The 21340-nt window shown below is 40.6% G+C and overlaps 1 protein-coding gene across 1 annotated transcript; it reads left to right on the top strand.

Moving 5' to 3' along the window:
- Positions 1-789: 789 nt before the first annotated feature.
- On the top strand, positions 790-20520 carry UNC93A (unc-93 homolog A). The gene is made up of 8 exons (XM_050315639.1): positions 790-1101; positions 4574-4755; positions 5504-5733; positions 8852-8977; positions 11815-12032; positions 13177-13312; positions 14378-14509; positions 20047-20520. The coding sequence occupies exons 1-8, from the start codon at positions 1015-1017 to the stop codon at positions 20310-20312; spliced, it is 1377 nt and encodes a 458-aa protein (XP_050171596.1). The 5' UTR covers positions 790-1014; the 3' UTR covers positions 20313-20520.
- The last annotated feature ends 820 nt before the right edge of the window (positions 20521-21340 follow it).

Here is a 21340-nt window from a genome sequence, read left to right on the forward strand (position 1 = left end):
TTTAGTGAATTAATGCATTAAGACTTCCTCCCCTCACCCTCAAATGTCCCCTTGGGAAGCAAAATTGTGCCATCTAGTGGGATTTGGACCAAGTTTTAGCTGTGCATTCCCGATGGACTCTATGGACACCCTACAGACCATCTCCACTTGAATCTGTTTACATTATACCACGGACTTTCTTGGATTCCACTTTGATCCAAAGCTCAAATCCCTCCTCTGCCACACCTACAGGAAGGGTCTTGTTTACCCTGCCAGGTTTAGGGCCAGAGAAGTAGAGGGGAAGTTGTTTTTTCATTTATCTGCTCAATCCACTTTCTTCTTGGCTTCTGAGTTGATGAGAAAGATGGAGAAAAATTATTTTCTTGACTATGACTTGGTAAATTTCAAAGCTGGAAGCCGTGGGATTCCCCATGAACAAAGACTCTCTCACCTGTGAAGCAGCCAGCAGCCTTGGTTTTCTGTGCTGCACAGCTACAGAGCTGGTGTATGCTGACAGCACTGTAACACAATCTCATTTCCAAGTACACTTTTGCAACCTTAGTTAAGCAATAGACCTAACACAGATTTCAGTATAATGGTTTAATCTTTGCCCTTTATGGATTGGTATATCTTTCTTCCAGAAAGCAATTTCACTGCTTGCATTTTTTTATTTCTGTGCTGCTCATAGCAGAGAGCCATATAATGTACAACTGCAATGCTCAAATAGGTCCAAGTGTTGTAAGTGCCTTATATACCTATCTAATAAAACATGATAAATGTCCTTCAGGGGCGACTGCTATTGCCTGAGTCACGACAGGTGAATGAGTAACAACTCCATAAGCCATTTTCAGTACAAATAAAAGTAAAGTTCACTGGCCAGTCTTCAAATAATTAACAACTCTTTCCTCTACAAACACAGAAAGAAGTGACCTTTTCCAACAAGACATAAGCTGTTTTTCTCCAACTCAAATCATCCCCTGCAATAACTGGATCAGCTCTACCCACCAGCAGACCTTTTGTCTTCTATGAATCAGCATGGAAAGGAATCTTAAGAATGTTTTGGTCATTTCTTTCGGATTTTTATTCCTCTTTACTGCTTACGGAGGACTCCAGAGTCTACAGGTAAGTGGGGATCTCCCACTGGTTAGCAGGACAGTTGGCCTGGAAGGGCATCAGAACAGCTGGCAGTAGGAAACACATCCGTCTTCCCACGGTCTCTGTGAGCAAGACATGCACGATATTTTTTATCAGGTGGGTTAGGACATTAACCTGCTGCAGATTAGTATTCCTCACCCAGATCCATTGTATTTACTAAATATTTTATTCTAGTATTTCTCAAATAGCTTGAATACTTGTGGCATAATACTTCTTTAGATTCATAAAGTTGTTTGAATAAAAACAAAATTTACCTGAGATTTTTCTTAAAAGAAGATACTTGCAAAATGAAAAACAAATTCAGTTTCCGGAAAGGGTTTTTTATATATTTCCATATTGCTGTGGTTTTATAAAATTGTTATTGTTACTGCACAACAATGTAAAATAATAAAAAATTATGCCCAAACCATTAAATAATTTAAGTATAAAATAATACAGTAATTCCTGGGACCGTGATATAACATAATAGTAAAGGATATTATTTTAAATCAAAGGCAGTTGTGGTTTGTAGTGTCATTAGCACCCTAAGACATAGTAGCAGAGATGACTTTCTAGAATGACTTGAATACTATAGGATACTATTAGAGCACATTTGTTTAACCAAAATAAAAAACCAAGGGTTACTCTTGCTGTCTATGAATACTTTAAAGTAGATAAACACAATGAGAAACTTCTCAGACCAGGAGACTCTGCTGGCCTCATGACTAATAAATGGATATAAACTATTCATAAGCAACTTTGCAGGATATTAACATATGACCATGGTCAATTGGATTGGATTTTCCCACTGGAGTGGGAATCTGTATACCTTAAGGGTGGAACTTGACACATAACATGATGCACTTGTTTGCAATAACAAGAGGTTGATCTCATTTCAGGAAGAGGTCCCTGCTAGTTCTTCTCCACTCCTTGAACATCTTCTCATTACTACATTGTCAGATTCTGAGTTCAGAGGAGTTATGCAAAACTATCCCCAAAACTGGATGGAGATATTATGAGTTGGGGAGACTAATGAAACAGGGGAAGATATAAACCCAAGAAGCTGCAAGTCAGTCCCACCATCTGAAATGATGCACACTCAGGTTAAATGTTGGAACATTAAAAAATTAAAATGTTCATTATTCATTTCAATATTCTACTACCCAGATCCCCCAGAGGAACCCCAGACAATAAGAATTAAGCTAATCATGTGGTCTGGGAGGCCTGGCTTCTAATTTTTGGAAGCTGCAGTTGGCAAAACCAGGCCCATGATGTGTCAGAAATAAGACCTCTGAGATCAGGAAGCCTCTCTGCCAGTTTACAAAACAACCATTCCAATTCTCAGATACTCTGACACTGCTCGTCAGAGAAGCTCCTGACCTCACATCCCTGGTGCCTGTTTCTCACCAAGGTTGCTGCACAACTGCATGGTCAGACTGCACAGCCACTGCAGGGCTTGAAAGTCTTCTGTTAAGTGCCAACAGCCTCGCTCTCCTCTAGCTCTCTGCAGTGCCAACCCATCAGCTACCCAGTCCCTCTTCCAAAATCATACTGGATTACATCAGCTTTTAAATAAAACAAATAGGAAAAAGTTGATAAGCAGTATAGAACTGTAGAATGGTTTGTGTTGGAAGGGACCTCATAGATAACCTAGTTCCAACTCTCCTGCCTTGGCAGGGATACCTTCCACTAGACCAGGTTGCTTAAAGCCCCCTCCAAACTGGCCTTGAACACTTCCAAGGATGGGGTCTCCACAAATTCTCTGGGCAACCTGTTCTAGTGCCTCAGCAATCTCATAATAAAGAATTTCTTCCTAATATCTAACCTAAATCTCTCCTCTTTTAGTTTAAATCTGTTGCCCCTTGTCCTATTACTTCTGAAAAGTCACTCTCCCACTTTTCTATAAGTCCCCTTTAAGTACTGTAAGGCTGTAAAGAGGTCTTCCTGGAGTCTTCCCTTCTGCCTGAACAATCCCAACTGTCTCAGCCTGTCTAGGGGAGGTGCTCCATCCCTCTGATCATGTTCATTGCTCTTCTCTGCACCCTCCTCAGCAGGTCCTTCCTGTGCTGCGGACCCCAGAACTAGATGCAGTAGTCCAGGTGGGGTCTTGCAAGAGCAAAGTAGAGGGGCAGAATCATTTTCTTCAGCCTGCTGGTCACAGTTATTTTGATGCAGCCCAGGATGTGATTTGCCTTCTGGGCTGCGAGCACATGCTGTTGCTCATGTCCAGCTTTTCATCCACAAGAATCCTCAAGTCCTTCTCTGCAGGGCTAGTCTCAATGAGTTCTTCTCCCAGTCTGTACTTAAGACTAGGATTGCCCGAACACAGGTGCACCTTGCACTTGGACTATGAACCTCATTAGGTTCACACGGGCCCACTTTTCAAGTTTTTCCAGGTCTCCCAACTGGATCTTTTCATTTCAACTTTCACAGTATCAGGAGGAGAACTACTTTGAGCATAAAACTATAACACCTGGTTAGATCAGTTATTCCTCCCTTGTCAAAATGTGGTTGAATCAATTACTCCAAATACAAAGGGCTGCTGTGAGCGTATTAGGACCTTGGTCTCTGAGGAATTTAAAAATTATCAGACCTGTAGTTTAAAGCAAAGGATCTTCTACTGTTGCTAAGTCAACCCTTGCAGTGCAGATCTGAGGATATTCCTGCCTACCTGAGGACAACGAAATGGTGAAGGGCCTTGAGGGAAAGCCGTATGAGAAGCGTCTGAGGTCACTTGGTCTGTTCAACCTGGAGAAGAGGAGACTGAGGGGAAACCTCATTGCAGTTACAACTTCCTCATCAGGGAAAGAGGAGGGGCAAGCACTGATCTCTTCTCTGTGGTGACCAGTGAAAGGACCTGAGGGAATGGCCTAAAGTTGTGTCAGGGGAGGTTTAGGTTGGATATTGGAAAGAGGTTCTTCACCCAGAGGGTGTTTGGGAACTGGAACAGGCTCCCCAGGAAAGTGGTCACAGCACCAAGCCTGACAGAATTCAAGAAGCATTTGGATGATACTCTCAGGCACATGGTGTGACTGTTGGGGATGGTCCTGTGGAGAGCAAATGGCTGGACTGAATGATCCTTGTGGGTCCTTTCCAACTCAGGATATTCTGTGATTCTGTGAACAAAAGAACAAGTGAAAGCCAAGAAAAGAAACTATCCTTCACTTAACTTGCTTTCAAAGAGAATCTCAAACAAATTACAACAAATAATCTAAGGTCTGACTTACTGAAGCTTTGAATCTGAGCAATCCTTGCCTGTTTTTGTGTCATATTTTCATAACTGTTCTATCATTGTGAGGAAAACCATAAATCCATAATCAGGCTCTTTGGGGAAGGGAGACAGTAATACCCAGCCCCAGATGCTATGTCTCTCCACTTCTACCTGAAGCCACTCTCTGTACATCATAATAATATGTACCTGTGATAAAATTTGTCTCAATCACTGTTTTTGTCCCTGCAGAGCAGTCTCAACTCAGAAGAAGGCCTGGGTGTTGCTTCCCTAAGCGTTCTCTACGCTGCGCTCATCTTATCATCCATGTTCCTCCCTCCAATCATCATTAAGAAGCTGGGCTGCAAGTGGACCATTGCAATCTCTATGTGCTGCTACATTGCATTCTCCTTGGGGAACTTCTATGCTAGCTGGTACAATTTAAATACTTTAACTCTGTCTATCGTGTTTGAACAAAATAAGTATTCTTTTTCTTCTCAATTCCTACTCTACCTCTGTGTTGCAGATTAGAAAGTTGGAAGCAAAAGTGCTACCTGCAAGAAACAGAGATAAATCAGTAGCAGGTGAAGCAGAGAGGTAAAAATGTGCAAAAAGTCAGAATGAATGCATCTGTTCACCCACCAGAAGTTACTTCTCTAACTCATGTTTGTAGCAGACATTCACCTTGGGGAAAAAAAAATCAGAAGTTTCATTAAAAAGCCAAATTACTTTTAGAACTGTTTTTGAAAACATTGTAAGAAAGGCTATCTTCCAGCCAATAGTCCTGGAAGAAGAGGACCACAGGAAGAGGCTAGCTCCTGCCTTGCCTTTTCAGTGGTGGATGAACTCTTCAGAGACAGGGATTGCAGCTCTTTGGAGGAAAGTTGTTGTGATCCATCTTCTGAAGTGCAGGTCCAATTTAATAATAGTTACAAGAAGATAAGGTACATGAGCACAGACCTAGCCAACCTAGCTTAGGCCTAGTCCCCAACAGAGCTGGGAGTGCTTGCACATCCCAAATTTCGTAAGACTGGCCTTTTCTGGATTCCATGTAAGAGATTTATTGTGTCATACAAAGGATAAATCTATTTCTTTGATGTCTATTTTTGCCTCTGGATCTTTGGACAAATGTTTATTATGCTAATGGACAACAACTATGCTAAATAAAATGTTCTTTGGCAGGTACACCCTAATCCCTACATCTGTGATCCTGGGCTTAGGAGGAGCACCGCTCTGGTCTGCCAAATGCACTTACCTCACCATTGCTGGCACTTCATATGCTGAGAAAGCAGGAAAAAATGCAAAAGACATTATCAACCAATACTTTGGGGTCTTCTTTCTGGTATTTCAGTCCTCCGGCATCTGGGGAAATCTTATCTCATCCTTGATATTTAGCCAATCTTCCACCAATGGTAAAATATATTTTAATATTTTGGCACTTCTTTCTATAAACTTCAGCTAGTTCTAGATAGATAAAAGGTAAATTTCTGCAGCTGTGCTTCCAGAGGCAGTGGAAATAGGCACTTCAAATGTGAGTTACTCATCTGAAGATAGATGTATGAAATAGATGGGCTGCTTTGCTTTCTGTAAGTGTCTATTTTCTATCAACTTTTCATCAGCCATAAAAAGAGTTCAGACAAATAGCTCAAAAATAGATTTCTATTGAATTCTGATTTAATTCCACCCCTGTGTTGTAAAGCGTAGATAGGCTGCTGGCAGTGACAGTTCTTCACATCTGACTTCTATTTAAAGTGGATTAAAACAAAAGGCAAAACATGAAGCAACCTTTTTGCAAAGTTTGAAGTATTGGATTAGTTTGCTGTTAAACATTCAGTAGTAGTCAAGCTGATGCTGGTGCTTGCTGAAAATGACTGTTCTACAGAACTGTCAAGAAGAAATAGCAGTAGCTGTTGGCAGGACTCTGTGTGCCCGGGCTCCTCTGCTGTATTTCAGGCTTAGACAGCAGATGCCAATGTAGCTTGAAGAAATCACTCAACAGCAGTGCCCTCATTTCCCATGCATGTAATTGGTGTCAGCTTTAAATGGGCAGTTGTGGAGACAAATTAATACTTGGATGCCACCTTAGAGATTCAAAATGCTACCGTATATTATGATTGCAGTCTCCTGTGCATTCCTTATCCTGTCAAAGTCACAACAGGGACTTTGCATATACAATCTACTATCAGTAGCAGGAAGTTACCTCTCTTCTCTGGCTCAGTTAAGCAGCATGTCCTCTGAAGAGTATTCAAATAGGTACTAGTTTAAAAACTAAATGTCAGGGACCTGGCATTCATCTTTGAATCCTTGGGTCAGGGACCAAGGATTCAAGGGGAATTCATCCTTGAATCCTTGGGTTTATGGCAAAGTAGTTGTCACAAGGTGTGATACTTTTGGAGAATCAGGCTTCCTTTAAGCACAAATAACTACAGATAAAACACCATTAGAGCAGAATGCTAACAGACTGCTTTCAAAGCGCAGTGGAGCCCTGCTGACTTGATCACTGAGCCACATGATATCTCAGGAGGGACTGTCTGTTCTGATTTCACTTGCAGGGCAGAGGCTGTGGTGCAGCTGTGGGGTCTGCACAGACTGCAACCATTTTACTCTCCTCTGCCTCACAGCACACATCATTTTAATAAGAGGACTAAACCATTAGTTTTTTTGTCTTGTAAAGCCCTTCCTAGTTTTACATCTGATTCTAAATTCTAGATTCTAAATTCTAAATTCTAAAAAAAAAAAATCATTTACTTATTTTTTTATCAATTATATAGAATTTCAGAAAATGCAGTGTTCCTGGGAGATGTGCTGTGAACAGCTCACAAAGCCAAAGGCCTTGTATATCTTCACAACAGTGATGAGCAGCTATACCATAAGCTTCTCTGCTGTGCTTTCTCAGTGAGACTCAGCTTTAACCTACAGGGAGCTTCTTTGCAGAGGTCAGGGAGTAAGCATCTCCAGTCTCTCACATATTTTTCTCTTCTCTGACAGTGCAACAAAGGTATCCATCCATACTGTTCATGGACTTAAAATGTATAATTTCACCGAGCAGTCAGAAAGATACAGCATTTATCTGCAGAATCATAATGCATAGAGTTCAGACATGTACCTATACTTGACAAATCGCCTGCATCACTGCATTGAGACGCAGCAAGGCAAAGTTACACCATGAAGCAATACTACAACAGAAAACAGTACTCCGTGTAAATTACAAGAGTCATCCTTTCTCTCTCACCAATATTGCAGCCTTAATTCCAGAGAAACAGTGCAAACCCTGCCTTGCACCTTCCATATCACTAACTCTATGTGCATCTTCAGATGATGCATGAACAGATGAAAAGCTTGTTTTACATGCTTCCACAGTTCCCTCGTGTGACTCACCTTTTGCATATGTTAATTTTGCTGAGGGTCTGATTGTCCAATTTTTCCTGAAGGTCTATAGGACTAGCCAGTGGCTATAATAAGGTAATGGTTTTCTTTACGTTATTAAATTTTATATGATGATAAACCTAAAGTTGTTTATGAAGCTAGTTAAACAGTTGATTCACATTGCAGAAGCTTTTATTGCAAGCAATGAGGAAAACCACACTAAACGTAGTTACACAATAATCTTAATTGAAAAATTGCAGATCAACTCTTATTTAAGGAATCAGCCAAGGTACCAGTGTATTGCCCTTTATTGTGCTTGGACCAATGACAAATTCTGCAGTGAAAGCATTAAAACAATTGTATGGCTTTTTCATCATCCTTCTCCACTACACAGCTTATTCAGGCTTACACTTTGGGTTAGTATTTATTCTTTATCAAGAGGGTAGTGGAGGAAATAGACATGGTGTCACAGTGACACAGTGTGTGTGAGCACATGCGTGTGTTTGGCTTTGTTGTACACCCAGCACAACCCTAGTAAGATTGAACAAAGCAAAGGTTTTACTCCAAACCCTGCCAAACTGATCTATTTTAAGGTATGTTCTCAGAAAATTATAAAGCCAGTAATAAAATGATAAAGCCAGAAAAAGGAGGTTTCTTGGAAGACTGCATTACTGGGTAGTCATAATTTGAATTTATAAAACAAAAAGATGTCTTGAAATGGTTTCTGTTCCTATAACATATACAGAAATTATCTGGAGAGGGATAATGTGCAATGGCTATAAGAATGTTGTGCATCAGTTCAGTGGCAGTGTAAACTAAGGGACCCCATGTCTCATGGGATGTTATGATTAACACATAGAGAGATGCGCTGGAACTTTAAATAATGCAAATTGAGCTTGGATTCAGATTTCAACCTTTAATTTTAGCCCTTATCTCGGTGTAACCATCAATTCAGTATTCAGTCTGAAGCTACCACTTCTGATAAAACAAATATTTGGGTGTTAAACTGGGATTCTGAAGTTAATCATCTCTAATCAGGAAGGATTTGAAACCAGAACCAATCACTGAGCACTGGATTCCCATCTCCTATATCCTTATGTATACTGGGCAGTTGTCTGTCTCTTCACTGACCTGCCTTTCTTTTTCTTGTTCTTACTGAATTAGGGGAAATCACAGAAGAAGACCTGGCATGCTGTGGAGCATACAACTGCCTGACTGATACCACTAACACCACTGAGTCAGCAAAACCCTCCAACTCCTTAATCTACACACTGCTAGGGGTTTACACTGGTAAGTAATACACACAATCTTTAATCAATATCACTGATGAGGAATCTAGTACTTCTGAAATCTAGCATGACGTTGCAGATTAAGTTTCTGACTTTTTCCTTCAATCCAATTTGCTAAAAGGAGGTAAGACATATGAGACCTGTAAACAACTCCTTCCTAGTTTCAAATGCTTTATGCCAGAGCTGTATCATTTTTTATCCAAAGGAGCAAGACATTCTTTACACTTTTTACCTGAAATAAAGCTGAAGCCCAATGTGGTAACCCCATTGTTTCCCCAAAGTCAGTTTTCTCTACAGACTACACTTAAAAGTATGCCCACATTGCAATTACAGGATTACAGCAGCTTATCCAGTTATGCATGAGATGATTTTAAATTCACTATTTTCAGGACCATTAATAGTGATCTAGTTATTGATAGCACAGGGCAAATTTATATGCATGCAGAGGTCCAAGATGGTAAGAGCAGCCCAGATAGCAGTATTTGAACTCACCAACTTCTAGTCATGTGGGGATGCCTACCAGAACTGACTGGTGCCTTACCACATGTAAAGAAGTTTTAGCACAAGAACTACACTGTATTTAGAGGTGGACCTGAACCACAGTTCCCAGAATAAGCAATCATTTGAGGGAAGGTTTTTGGATCCCTGCTGACGCTTTACAACTGCAGTCAACTCTTAGTTGCAATGCTTGAATACCTTAGTGTATTCAAGTGTATAAAGGCAAAGTTGAAGAGAAGCACTAGGCAAATTGGCATTTGCTAATTTGCTCCCATTTACTAACTACAGCTGCTAAAGACCTCCCTTGCATAAGGCTAGAAAAGAATCAAAGACAGGGAAGGTTGATGCTATCAAAAATTGGAAAGACAAATAGATGTGCCAAGATTCATTGAGTGAGGAAATTTCAAAAAGTATCCAGTTTAAAACAAGTTATCCTCTGGATAAAAGAAAGTATTTGGCAAGGCAATATGCCACCTTGGCTCCATTAAAATATCTTTGCAGTCTCTGAACATAGATATATTCTCTGTACTGAGACAGATGCATGGAATTTATTATATGCTCCAACAGAGTGTATGTCATCTAGACAGAGCCAGCTCTCACAGGACAAGGGCATTGCAGAAAACTCTTCATATGTCCCCAGACTCCATTCCTAATTGGTGAGAAAATGTAAAGAATATCGCCCCATTTCCCTTCCAGAGTGTACTGGAGCTGATGGTTTTCTGCTTAAGGCAAGTTTGTCTCACAAGCTTAAATTTAAATTTGATGACTAACATATACAGTGCTCCCTTAGGCTTTGCTCATGTAAAATGAATGCAACCCTGCTGTCTACTGACCCCACGTCAGTAGGGTTTCATTTTTCTTTTAAACTCTTAATAAAAGATATGTCTTTTCCCACCTCAAGGGAAAGCAAATAGCTAAATATTTCATCCACAGACCTTTTTAAATGTGTCCTCTATTTGGTGGCTTAATAAATATTTTGCCCAGCTTGGTTGGAGATAATACTGCTGTAGTCTTTGTTGTTGAGTTTTCTCAAGAATTGTGAACGTTTCTACTTCTCTTCATACCAACCACTCTTAAGCTTTGCCATTATCTCCTCTAATTGTTCTTGATTCATTTGACATAATTGCTGGAAAATTTTTCCTGAAAATGTGGATGTCCTGCTCTCACCCATTTAAGTCCTGCAATTTGCCCATATGTACTAATAAACACCCTGGCAGAACCAACAATTACTTATATCGTGAAGAGGCTCAGCCTCTGTGGGGAACCAGGACACTGGAGAATACAATTTCATTCTAGGAGACATGGAATAAAAATAATAAACAATAAAAAAATGAGGCAGTTAATTGTAAATCTGCTGATGCATTTGGACATTAAAAGTTCACAGAAGAGACAATAGCCATGCACATAACATAGGGGCACATTAAACAGGCAGCGTGGATGGGAAGAGGTGCATGGTTCTCCTCTTACTCTACTTGTTTCCATGGATGGAATTCTAGCCAGCATAAGTAAGAGAGGAAACATGATCATGCCCTGCATTCATAATGAAGCAATCAGTTGGGAATCATGTATATTATGAGACAAGTTTATCTTCTCAGTAGCATGAAAAAAATTGTATTGATTCACTACACAAGAGGCAAATCCAGACTGACACATGCATGACCATTTTATGATTAACTACCCTATGTATTCTTTCATATGGTGCTTCTGCTAGGAAGTTAGCTAAACTCTTCAAGTTAACTAAAGTTGCTCGCCATCATCATCAAAACAGCACATATTCCATACTCAAAACATTGTTCTGAGCTCAAAAAAAAAAAAAAAAAAAAAAAGGAAAAGAAAAAGCACAACATATACTGAGTTCCAAAATAGCGTTTATTTTTCTTTCCAAGCATTTGAAAAAAGATCCGCCCAGCCATGAAAACCTTGGCACTGGAAGTGAATATTCCTCTCTCGTGTTGATTTAAAGCCTTTTGATAGCTCCCTCGGGAGCTGTTCCTGGCCAGCTCCCCATCCCCGCGCCCCTGGATTGCCCTGGAAGGGTGAGCCATCACCCTCTGCGGGTGCAGCTGGCCCGGCGGCTGTCACAACAGGACAGTCACAGTTAAGCTGAGGGGATTTGTGAGGTGTGCAGCTGTATGCAGAAGATGTGAATGTAGATCAGGCCTTCTTGTTTATACAGAAATGGCCTTTACACTGAAGCGGAATCAGAGGCATCTGCCAAAATATCCCACAGAGAGCTAAGCACTAAGTCAGAACAATAACAGCAGCAAGCAACTTCCCATCATTCTTCCAGCATTCCTCAGTTTTTCACGAACTTTTTGTTTTGTTTTGTTTTTTTTGCAGCTAGTGGTGTGCTAGCTGTGTTGCTGATTATTATATTTCTGGACCAGATCAAATCTGATCAAGCAGAGACTGAGAAAGAAAAACTAGAAACACCATCCTTTTGGTCTACGTTCCTAGCAACTTTCAAGCATCTTAAAGATAAAAGGCAGTGTCTTCTAATCCCTCTGACAATGTACAGTGGGTTTGAACAGGGATTTCTTTCTGGTGACTACACAAAGGTGTGGATGAGAATACAAATCTATTTCTGTCTGACTTTTTTTTGTGCCTTTGTGTCTTACTATTGCATCTGATCTATATTTATGTGCTAAATGAATATGTTTTCAGTGGTGATTTGTGGATTGCTAAATTACTGCTTACTTCTACTTGAATGAACTCTGAGTGACATCTTCAAACAGTAGAGGCCAGCAGTAAATATGTCCCTTGGAACAGCCTCAAAAAGAGCGTGGTAGAGAGCTTAACTCACCAGTGGAGGCCACAGCAGAAAGCTACAGGTTCAAACTCTTCAGCTTGCTGTAAATAACAAACTGGGAGAAAAGCCAGAAGCCAGCAAAGCTTTTATATCTTCTTTCCTTCTGGTTTCCCTAGAGTTTGTATAAGTGCAAGTCAGCACACATACCACGTATTTTATTTTGACAACCTTTACAGTAAGAGGGCAAGTCCTCAACATGGCTGGCTGAAAGCCCTCACCAGTCGCTAGTGCAACAGGTCCAAACCCTGATGGATTGAAACGATTAAAACTGCCTCTGCTCCTTTAGTTTCTCTACAAACCAAGACACGCAGCAGGTGTGTCCTCCATGCATTTGTTGGAAAAAAAAAGACAAAGAAAGGGGGCAATCTTCCTGAGCTGTTTCTTTGATGCTTAAGCTTTCATACCTTGCATCGAAGCAGATGGAAGAGTACATTTGCTGCTGTGTTGTAATGGATTGAAAGGGATACTCCATGGCCACCTCCACTGGTCACGTGCTCTTATAGGTTAGATCCTCTTCATTTCTTGGGAGCTGCTCTGTAATGGCCATAGTTTCAACTGTCAATTTTCACCTCTTGGGTTATGAAGGGAATGGTAAAAAATTTCTAATGCTACTTCCAGGAGTTTTATTTGTACAGCAAGCAGTGCTGTGATTTGTTCTGCTCGTTATTGCTCTGTTTGCATGGCATCAGTCTGACTGGGACCTGGGTTAGGAGTATTGCTGCTAAAGACCAACTATGTCAATACACCAGGGACTTGTCAGCAAACTCTCCAGCTCTGCTCCTTTGATCTTCTCCATGCTATTTACCAAATACTCAGGCTAAGACCTTTGAACCTTAGCTGTGCATGTCCATGAAAGAAAATGTAGCACCACCGTCTCTTCTCTTCTCTTCCAGGCATACGTGACCTGTGCCCTAGGAATACAGTACGTTGGCTATGTGATGATCTGCTTTGCAGCTGTAAATTCCCTTTGCTCTCTGCTCTTCGGAAAGATCTCTCAGTTCACGGGTAGAAAACTTCTATTTGCATTGGGTATGTGAAGGTTTCTTGAATGAATGATCACCTCATGTAATAGATCAAAACTAGTGCTCCACCCCTTGCACCCTATGCACAGAGGGATAACTTGCTGTCAGCTATCAATTAAAACCAAAGCCAGTCTGGAGGCAAACTTCACAAACTTTATTCATGAGAAGAGAGGCAGCACAGTTCACAGTTAAGCACTGAATTGAAGTCTTTGCCTCGCACCACTTTGCTGGTCATGTAAGTTCACCCTGCTTTTGAGGGTACCATCTACTAGGAGATGCCCTATAGCCTTCATCCTTTATAGCTCTAATGCAGCCAGTGATAAATGATCTTAATGCAGATGTTCAGACTTGCACTATAACAGTGAAGGATTTCTCCACTGGGCTGAAAAATCCTCACCTTTATGGAGTGAAAGAAAATCACTGTTAATCTGAGTCTCAGGGAATGGTGAATTTGGGAATTTGAGCAGAATTTCAGGAAAATTTTTAAAGGTTGGCCTGGTGTCATTTCTACTGCTTGTTCTAGCAGGGAGAAAATAAAGTCATATGCCAGAGTGTCAGGCTAGAATAACTTAAGGGCTAGTAAGGGACAGTAATTTTCATTTTGCTGTGGGAAGAAATTTGCATATTTAAGAAAGATCAAAAGCCACCAGACCCTCTAGATATCCTTAACTGTTTCCCCTGGCCTGAATGGAAATCTTGTTTAAAGACTAGGCAAGGAAAGCAGAAGGATGTTTGCACTCCCTTCCCACGTTCCTCACATGGTGAGTGAAAGTCTTTCAGTAGCCCCTTCTCCTACTCAGTGGCAGTTCGTGTCCTTTGGTTTAACAGCCCTGTCAGTGCTGAGCATCTCTCAGCTCAGGAGACTGCTCAGAATTATGAATTGAAGATCCCAAAGGCCTGCATTTTCTTATATTTCATGTGATATCAACTCAGCACAAATTCCATGAACCAGAAAGATTTTAAGACTGCCTTGTACTCTAGTTGGGAGAAGAATAAACAACTTATTATCTATCACTATCTGTCCTATATGTAATTGCATCTATATGTCTCTTCTTTCTTTCTAAATCAACAGCCACAGTTACGAACACCGCCTGTATAATAGCACTACTGCTGTGGAAACCTCATCCTAAGCAGTTCGCTGTGTTTTTTGTATTCCCTGCTCTTTGGGGCCTGTCTGATGCTGTCTGGCAAACACAAACTAATGGTAAGTCCCAGTGACAATGAAATATATTCTCTGGAGATATAAGAATCTACATGTTTGCATCTATGAAACAATGTGTGCATAAAAATTATAATGGCATTAAGGCAGCATCGAAAAGAAATGTGTTGAGTCATGGGAAAGTAGAAGAAATAAGAGCACATTGGGAATAAGTAAGAAAAATACACATGAAACCAATTTTTCCAAGATGAAGAAAGAAGAATACTGCAGTAGATGATAACAGATATTCAGAATAATATTCTGGAGGAGTATAAGTATTTCAAAGAAAGTTAGAAACTTAGAAGAATGATGCATTTAGTCTGTCTTTTAAAATAAAGGAGAGCACTCTGGATGAAAAATCAACTTAAAGCTCAGCAACAAAAGAAGAAGAAAATTGGCTGTTAGGAATTACTAGAAAAAAAATGGAAGGAGAAAACTACAGAAAGAAACATTATACAACCAAGTAAATCCATACAGTTCTGACTTACTTCATTTCAAAAATCATAATCCAATGTGATAAGGCATAAGAAGGCAATAAAAAGGAACTGAGTCATGTGAGACTTGCACTTGAAGGAAGCCTAACAAGCTAGAGCTCTTTAGCCTGGACAAGTGAAAAGTACAGAAACCAGCTGATAAGGTCATTAAGAATATGGAGAAGGTGATTAGAAATTCACTGATTCTCTCAAAAACAGAACTAGTTTCACCAGATAAAGTTATGGTGCAGAAACCTTTGTAGAAATTAAACCAAATACTATTTTTCACACAATGTATGATCAAAGTATGGAATTCATTGCCAAAAAATATGTTTTTCAGCTGAAATTACATCACTTCAGGGGAAAATGTTCTTTGGGGCTATCAAAGGCTGGTGGTCCAGAGAAAATCTCCAATTCAGAGTGTTCTACTTCTTTGATTGCAAGAGTCAGGAAGACTTTTGGGGGGAAATATCACTGTATACTTGCCTTGTTTCTTACACTTTTAACTCAGGAGCCTGTTATTGAAAGTACACCATTGGACTTCTAATATCATGCATTAAGTTTATCCTTACAGTCTTTTCTATTCTGCTTTTTGACACAGTGCAATTAATTATTATGTAGTGACAGTTCAGATAATGAGCTGATGCAAACTGACTTCTGTGAGGGATTGTTTAAAGTTATTCCTTAATGAAAACTAAAGGGAGTTCTCTTACAGACCCTAAAGCCAGACTCTCAAGTCCTGGAGAGGGCAAGAAAGAGCTATAGTCTGTGATGACTTGAAGTAAAGTCTGCTCATGACTGTCAGTCATAATCTTTTTAAATCAATGCCATAGCCTGGGTCAGTAAGACAGTTAAATGGTCTCCCATCTGCTCCCTTATTTTGCCTCTTATTTCATCAATATTGTTTTCCTCTGTCTCAAATTCATATTTGGCAGATGCCATAGGAATATGAATGGAGCAGAACTAGCTCCTCTGGGCACACATCAAGTTATTTGTCTTGGCCTCCCTCCCTTTGGTCCCTTTGCTTGTTTCAGGAGCTTAGATGATTTCACCCACTAGATGAGAGACTGTCAGGAGAGAGCCAAAGAGAAAACACAGCAGTCCATTGCCTGGCAATGACAGTGCTCTCCTTTCAAGCACATGTGGAGTCCCTGCCCCTACACACAAGGAAGCAAACAGCCAGCATCCTTCTCTGCCTCTGCAGCAGCTCCAGCTCATATCCCCTAGAGGAGAGCTTGCACTTACATCAAGGGACGCCCTCTCATCATCTCACATCCTAACCCAGAGCCTTGCACCTTAGGGAAAAATTTTAAATCAGTGCACTCATTACTCAGGTTCATAGAAGGACAACATCAGTGAGGATTTGCTCTCTCTGAAGTAAAATTGTTCATTCATTTCCTGCTTCTTCAGCCACTTTCTGACTGCTCACTAAGCTTCTTCTCAACAATCCTGTGAGCCATATCCTAGTCTTCTACTGGGATAAAGGACCAGCCCTTTGTTCTGCTTCTGTCTTTTCCAGAAAGTCTTGCCCTCAGACAACGGGCTTCTTTCAGAATCACAGAAGGGTTAGGGTTGAAAGGGACCCCTGGACATCAGCTGGTCCAACCCCATTGCTCAAGGAGGGCCACCCAGGCACAGCCACTTACTTAGGACCATGTCCAGACAGCTTTTGGTTATTTCCAGGGAGGGAGACTCCACACCCTCTCTGGACAGTCTGTGCCAGTGCTCATCCTCAAAGTAAAATATTTTTCCTGACTTTCAGAGGAAACCTCTGGTATTTCAGTTTGTGCCCATCGCCTCTCGTCCGTTTTTCTTGGGCACCACTGAAAAGAGCTGGGCTCCATCATTTTTGTACCCTCTCTTCAAGGATTTACACACATTTGAGATGTCCTCAGTAAAGACATCTTCTCAGTAAGTTCCCTGCACGTGGATGTACCTGAGGCTCTCATTAGGAAAAAAAGGGGTAGGTACAGATGACCTAAGTATTAGAGAAGGTGTCTGGGAAGTGGCTGTAGTTCCCAAACACCCAGATGAGGCGTAGGCAGTTTCATGGTTACTTAATGGTGAGTGAGCTCTGCAGTTATGTGACAAAATATATGCTGTATTACTGCACTGTAACAGGTCATGTCCATTCCCAGATTCCTGCAGGATACTTGTGAAAATTTCACCTGTGTTTTAGCTTGGAAAAAACCCCAAATGTTCCTTTTCCTAGAATAACGTCTTTTTTTTTTTTTTTCTGTACCTTATTCAGCTGTTTCACAGCTCCCAGTTATAAAATTATACAAAGTTTGCTTTGTCACGTTGTCACAGTGAAATACTGAGTGATGACATGAAAACTTAATAGAGAGGTGCAGTGCCATTAACTCACAATGCTGCATCCCAGAACAGGATCTTTTGTTTAACGTACCCACTTGGGACTAAATGTCTTCTCCCCTTCATCAGTTTTATTCAGATATGCATCACATGAGAAATTCCCAGCATCAAAGACTATAAGACCTCTAAAACAGCATTGGTGACTAGGGTCTACGGTATTTCCTTTGGTAAGCTCCCATGACTGCTGCTAGGGCTTCAGTAGATTAATGAGTGAATACATACAATGGCGCTGTGCCACATTCTTAAGGCGTTCTGTGGTAATCGAAGATGCCTCACTTTGTGCTGCTGTGAGTAGCTAATACTCGAGTACCCCCTAGAGGATATGTAGGGTCACGATGGATGAATCACTTTATCTTATAAAGGCTTCCTAACATGTTTTTGTTAGGAAAAACATGTGTGGACACTCTCATCTATTTCAAACAAAAGCTGCTTCATTTCAGAGCATGTAGTGCCCTTTCTTGTTTAACTTGAGCATAGATGCTCTTATTACCCGCTGACAATAATTGCACTTGTGGTGTAACAATTGTGTGGCACAGAGCTATCAGGTAGACTACAGTAAAATCAAGTTCTTTACAGGCCGATGTGCACCTTCAGAAATTATATGAATGAGTCTAAAGAGTTTATAAACCCGGGCTTAAATAATTTCCAGCTATCCTGTCATGTATGTGTGCCTACTGCTACCAGGGGAAGGAGTAAGAAAACGGGCAGTGGTAAACAAGTAGGATAATTGCTATGTAAAAATGCAGACTTAGCAGCCTCTCTACTCAACCAGCCCAGCAGGGCCTGGTGAAGCTTCAGCCAGGCAATTTGCATCACACTGCACTTGACAGTGTTTGTGATGAGGACAAATATTTAGGTTTGAAGCAAAACCACCAGTGTGCTCCTATGTAACTGCTAGCCAATACTGCATGTGCATCCTGAAAATGAGGACTTCCCGGCCAAGTCAGCCCTTCCTATAGCTGAACCTTGGTCTAGATCCTCACTCAATTCTCCCATTGTTTTGGTTGAAAAAGAAGGCTTCAAAATACCAAGGGAAAACATGTGCCAGATGAAAGCTAGAATCTTAACACATGGAACTGTTATGGCATCAGAAACCTTCCTATATTAAACTCTCCTCGCTAATCCCTTTCCAGAAGATAACACTGGGCATATCAGGAAAGTTTTATGAACAACTTGTACTTTTTCATTTATTAGGCAAAACTATGAAGGATTATCATATAATTCATACTACACTCCACTCAGCCAGTTTAATGAACTAAGTACATCTTGAGATGCACTCACCCAGATTTTCCACCATGTGTAAATTGAAACAGTTCAGTAAATGTCCTCTTGAAATCATCAGAATTCAGTGGGTTTTTACATACAGATGAAGTCTCCCCCTGCTTAACAAAACTGAAGTTTGTTAAAACTGGAATTGAGGCTACTCAGACTTTCAGAGAACTTTGTACTCCTCTGTGCCTTTTGGCTGAATGTACATATTTCAAACAGATACGGTGTTAGAGAAGTGGATGAGAAGAGTCAAGGTTCATGATATTCCTCTCTTCCCTCCCTGCACACCACAGCTGAGTCAGAAGAAATGCCCCCTTCTTTATCACAACAGATGCTAGTTCAGCACCCAGAGGAAAGTAAGCTCTCTCCCCTTTCCTGTCTGTTCCACTAGTCAGACCTGGAGGCTGGGAATCCCTCCTTGACTCCCAGTTGTGGATGTGCAACTGACTGAACTCAGTGGGACCTTCCCAGTGAACACAACTGTATTAGAATGATATGTTTAACTAAGTCTCTATGTCAAGCAAGTTTTCCAGTTGCTGCCCAAGGGTTCTGTATGCATCAAGGATATTCTATTTGCCAAACCATCCAGGAGCTGAAAATTTGAAAACCTGGCTATCTCAGAGATGCAAATCTTCCCTGCATACTAAATTCGAGCCCAGTTGTAGCACTTTCCTTAACTTTCTAAGTGTTTTGTGTTAGTTTATTTATCTCAACTTGGCACATATGAATAGCAGACATTACCACCATTGGCAACACTGTGTGAGCCTCACCTGGGGGCTTGCTGAGGCTGGGTTCTCATGAAAACTAGGGACATGCATTTTACACAAACAGTCTCTGCATGTTCTCAGGCAGGTGAAAGAAATAGTTTGAAGAATAGGTCAACAGTGCACGTAGGGTACAATCAAGTTCTTCCCGAAACTGGTGAAGTATGGAAGCAACTTGGTCCCTGAAGACCATGTTGTCCCTAGTCAAAACTGCTTGTTCTGTGAAAGCCTGCAAGGACTTGGTATGACCTTCTCAATAGTTATAAATGGAGACCCTACAATGTCAAAAGCCATTTCTGGACATCTCCTCTTTCTCCTTACTTACTTGTTCATCAGTGCAAGAACCTTAATTTTCATGGCTGATATTTTGAAAAATAAACTTTCTGGCATCTCACTTCAATAGAGCCCATCCTTTCTTCCTTCTTCATATTTTCATTCCCTTTCATCTGATATTCTCTATTTTGTCTGGTTGGTTCTATTATTTCACTTATCATAATTCCCAGAGGCACAAAAATTTTTTAAGACAAAGCTTCTATTTTCCTTTCTCTGACATGTATGAGGGAGGGTCTGTCTTCCCCATTGCAATCTATTTATTCCCTTTGCAGAAAATACTTGGTTGCAGGCTTAATCTTCATAAGCCATGTCCTTTATTCCTTCCTTCCAGGTCTCTATGGCATTTTATTTGAGAAACACAAGGAGGCTGCCTTTGCAAATTACCGTCTATGGGAATCACTTGGATTTGTCATCGCCTTTGGTTATAGCACCAAATTGCAAGTTTACATCAAACTGTACATTTTATTGTCTATACTTGTGTTGTCTATGGCGACATATGGAGCAGTTGAATGCCTTGAGGCTAAGAGCTCACCTGGGACACCTACTGCTACGAAGAAGGAAAATGGAGGACCACTCACCCAGGAAACACGCATGTGATCCAACAGGGTCAGAGTGATGGAGGAAAAGCAAACAAACTGACCAGTTCCTACGTCTCCAAGGACATTCCAATATGTACTACCTCCAGAAAGATGGTAATGGAACAGATTTTATATAATACAGATTTAATATAATACAAATGTCTTAGAAGTAAAAATCTCTTTTAAAGTCTCAGTTTTATAAGGGAAGATTATCTGACTTCACCCTTTCATGCAAATGAATAACTAAATGTTGTATATTTTTTTTATTAATAAAGTCTTAATAAATGTAAACAAGACTCCTAACGTCCTCATATTTTTATTTCTGTGGATAAGACCTTGTACCATAGCTTTACAATCAAACCTAAAATACTCACAAGTGGAATGAGAAGATAAGAGCAACTGGTGTTGCTCAGCTGATTGCTGACAACAGACATCTGTTCTTATAAAGATTTATGTTGTTATTATGATGCATTCTTTAACACCTGCTGTAAATAACAACTTATAAACTGTCTATATCTACACTTCATATCTTCATACCTCATAATCCACTGACCACTGAGTCCACCAGATTGTCTCGGGTCAGCAGACAGCTGTGTTTCTGTCCATGTAATCCCTCTATCCCAGACCTCTTTCTCTTTCAGTTTTCCTGTCTCCAATTTTTCTGTCACCAGTTACAGCAACTTCATCCTAAAAGAGATGCCTTCCACATGGCCAAATACTTCTGTCGTTATGACCTTCCCCACTTTACCATCCATCTTTCCCAGACAGAGTTGTTTTCAAGATGAGCAGCCAGGGCAGGTTACTTAGGGAACTGATCCATGACAAGGGTGCAGGTAACAGTGGAAGTCACAGAGTGGTAAAAGAAAAGGAGGATGGGTCTACACTGTAATAACTCCTTGAGACCTATATGCATCCAGCAGTGGCTCAGATGAGGATTTCCCTCATCTCATTTCAACTTCTCTTTAGTTTTATCCATATTTTTCCAGATTTGGATTTTGGGGGTTTTATTGCAAAGAGAAAAGTGCTACAGTGCAATTACTTGGCAAT

The sequence above is a fragment of the Myiozetetes cayanensis genome, unplaced genomic scaffold, assembly GCF_022539395.1.
Source record: "Myiozetetes cayanensis isolate MyiCay16 unplaced genomic scaffold, myiCay2020 scf2-11, whole genome shotgun sequence".
Classification (NCBI taxonomy): Eukaryota; Metazoa; Chordata; class Aves; order Passeriformes; family Tyrannidae; genus Myiozetetes; species Myiozetetes cayanensis.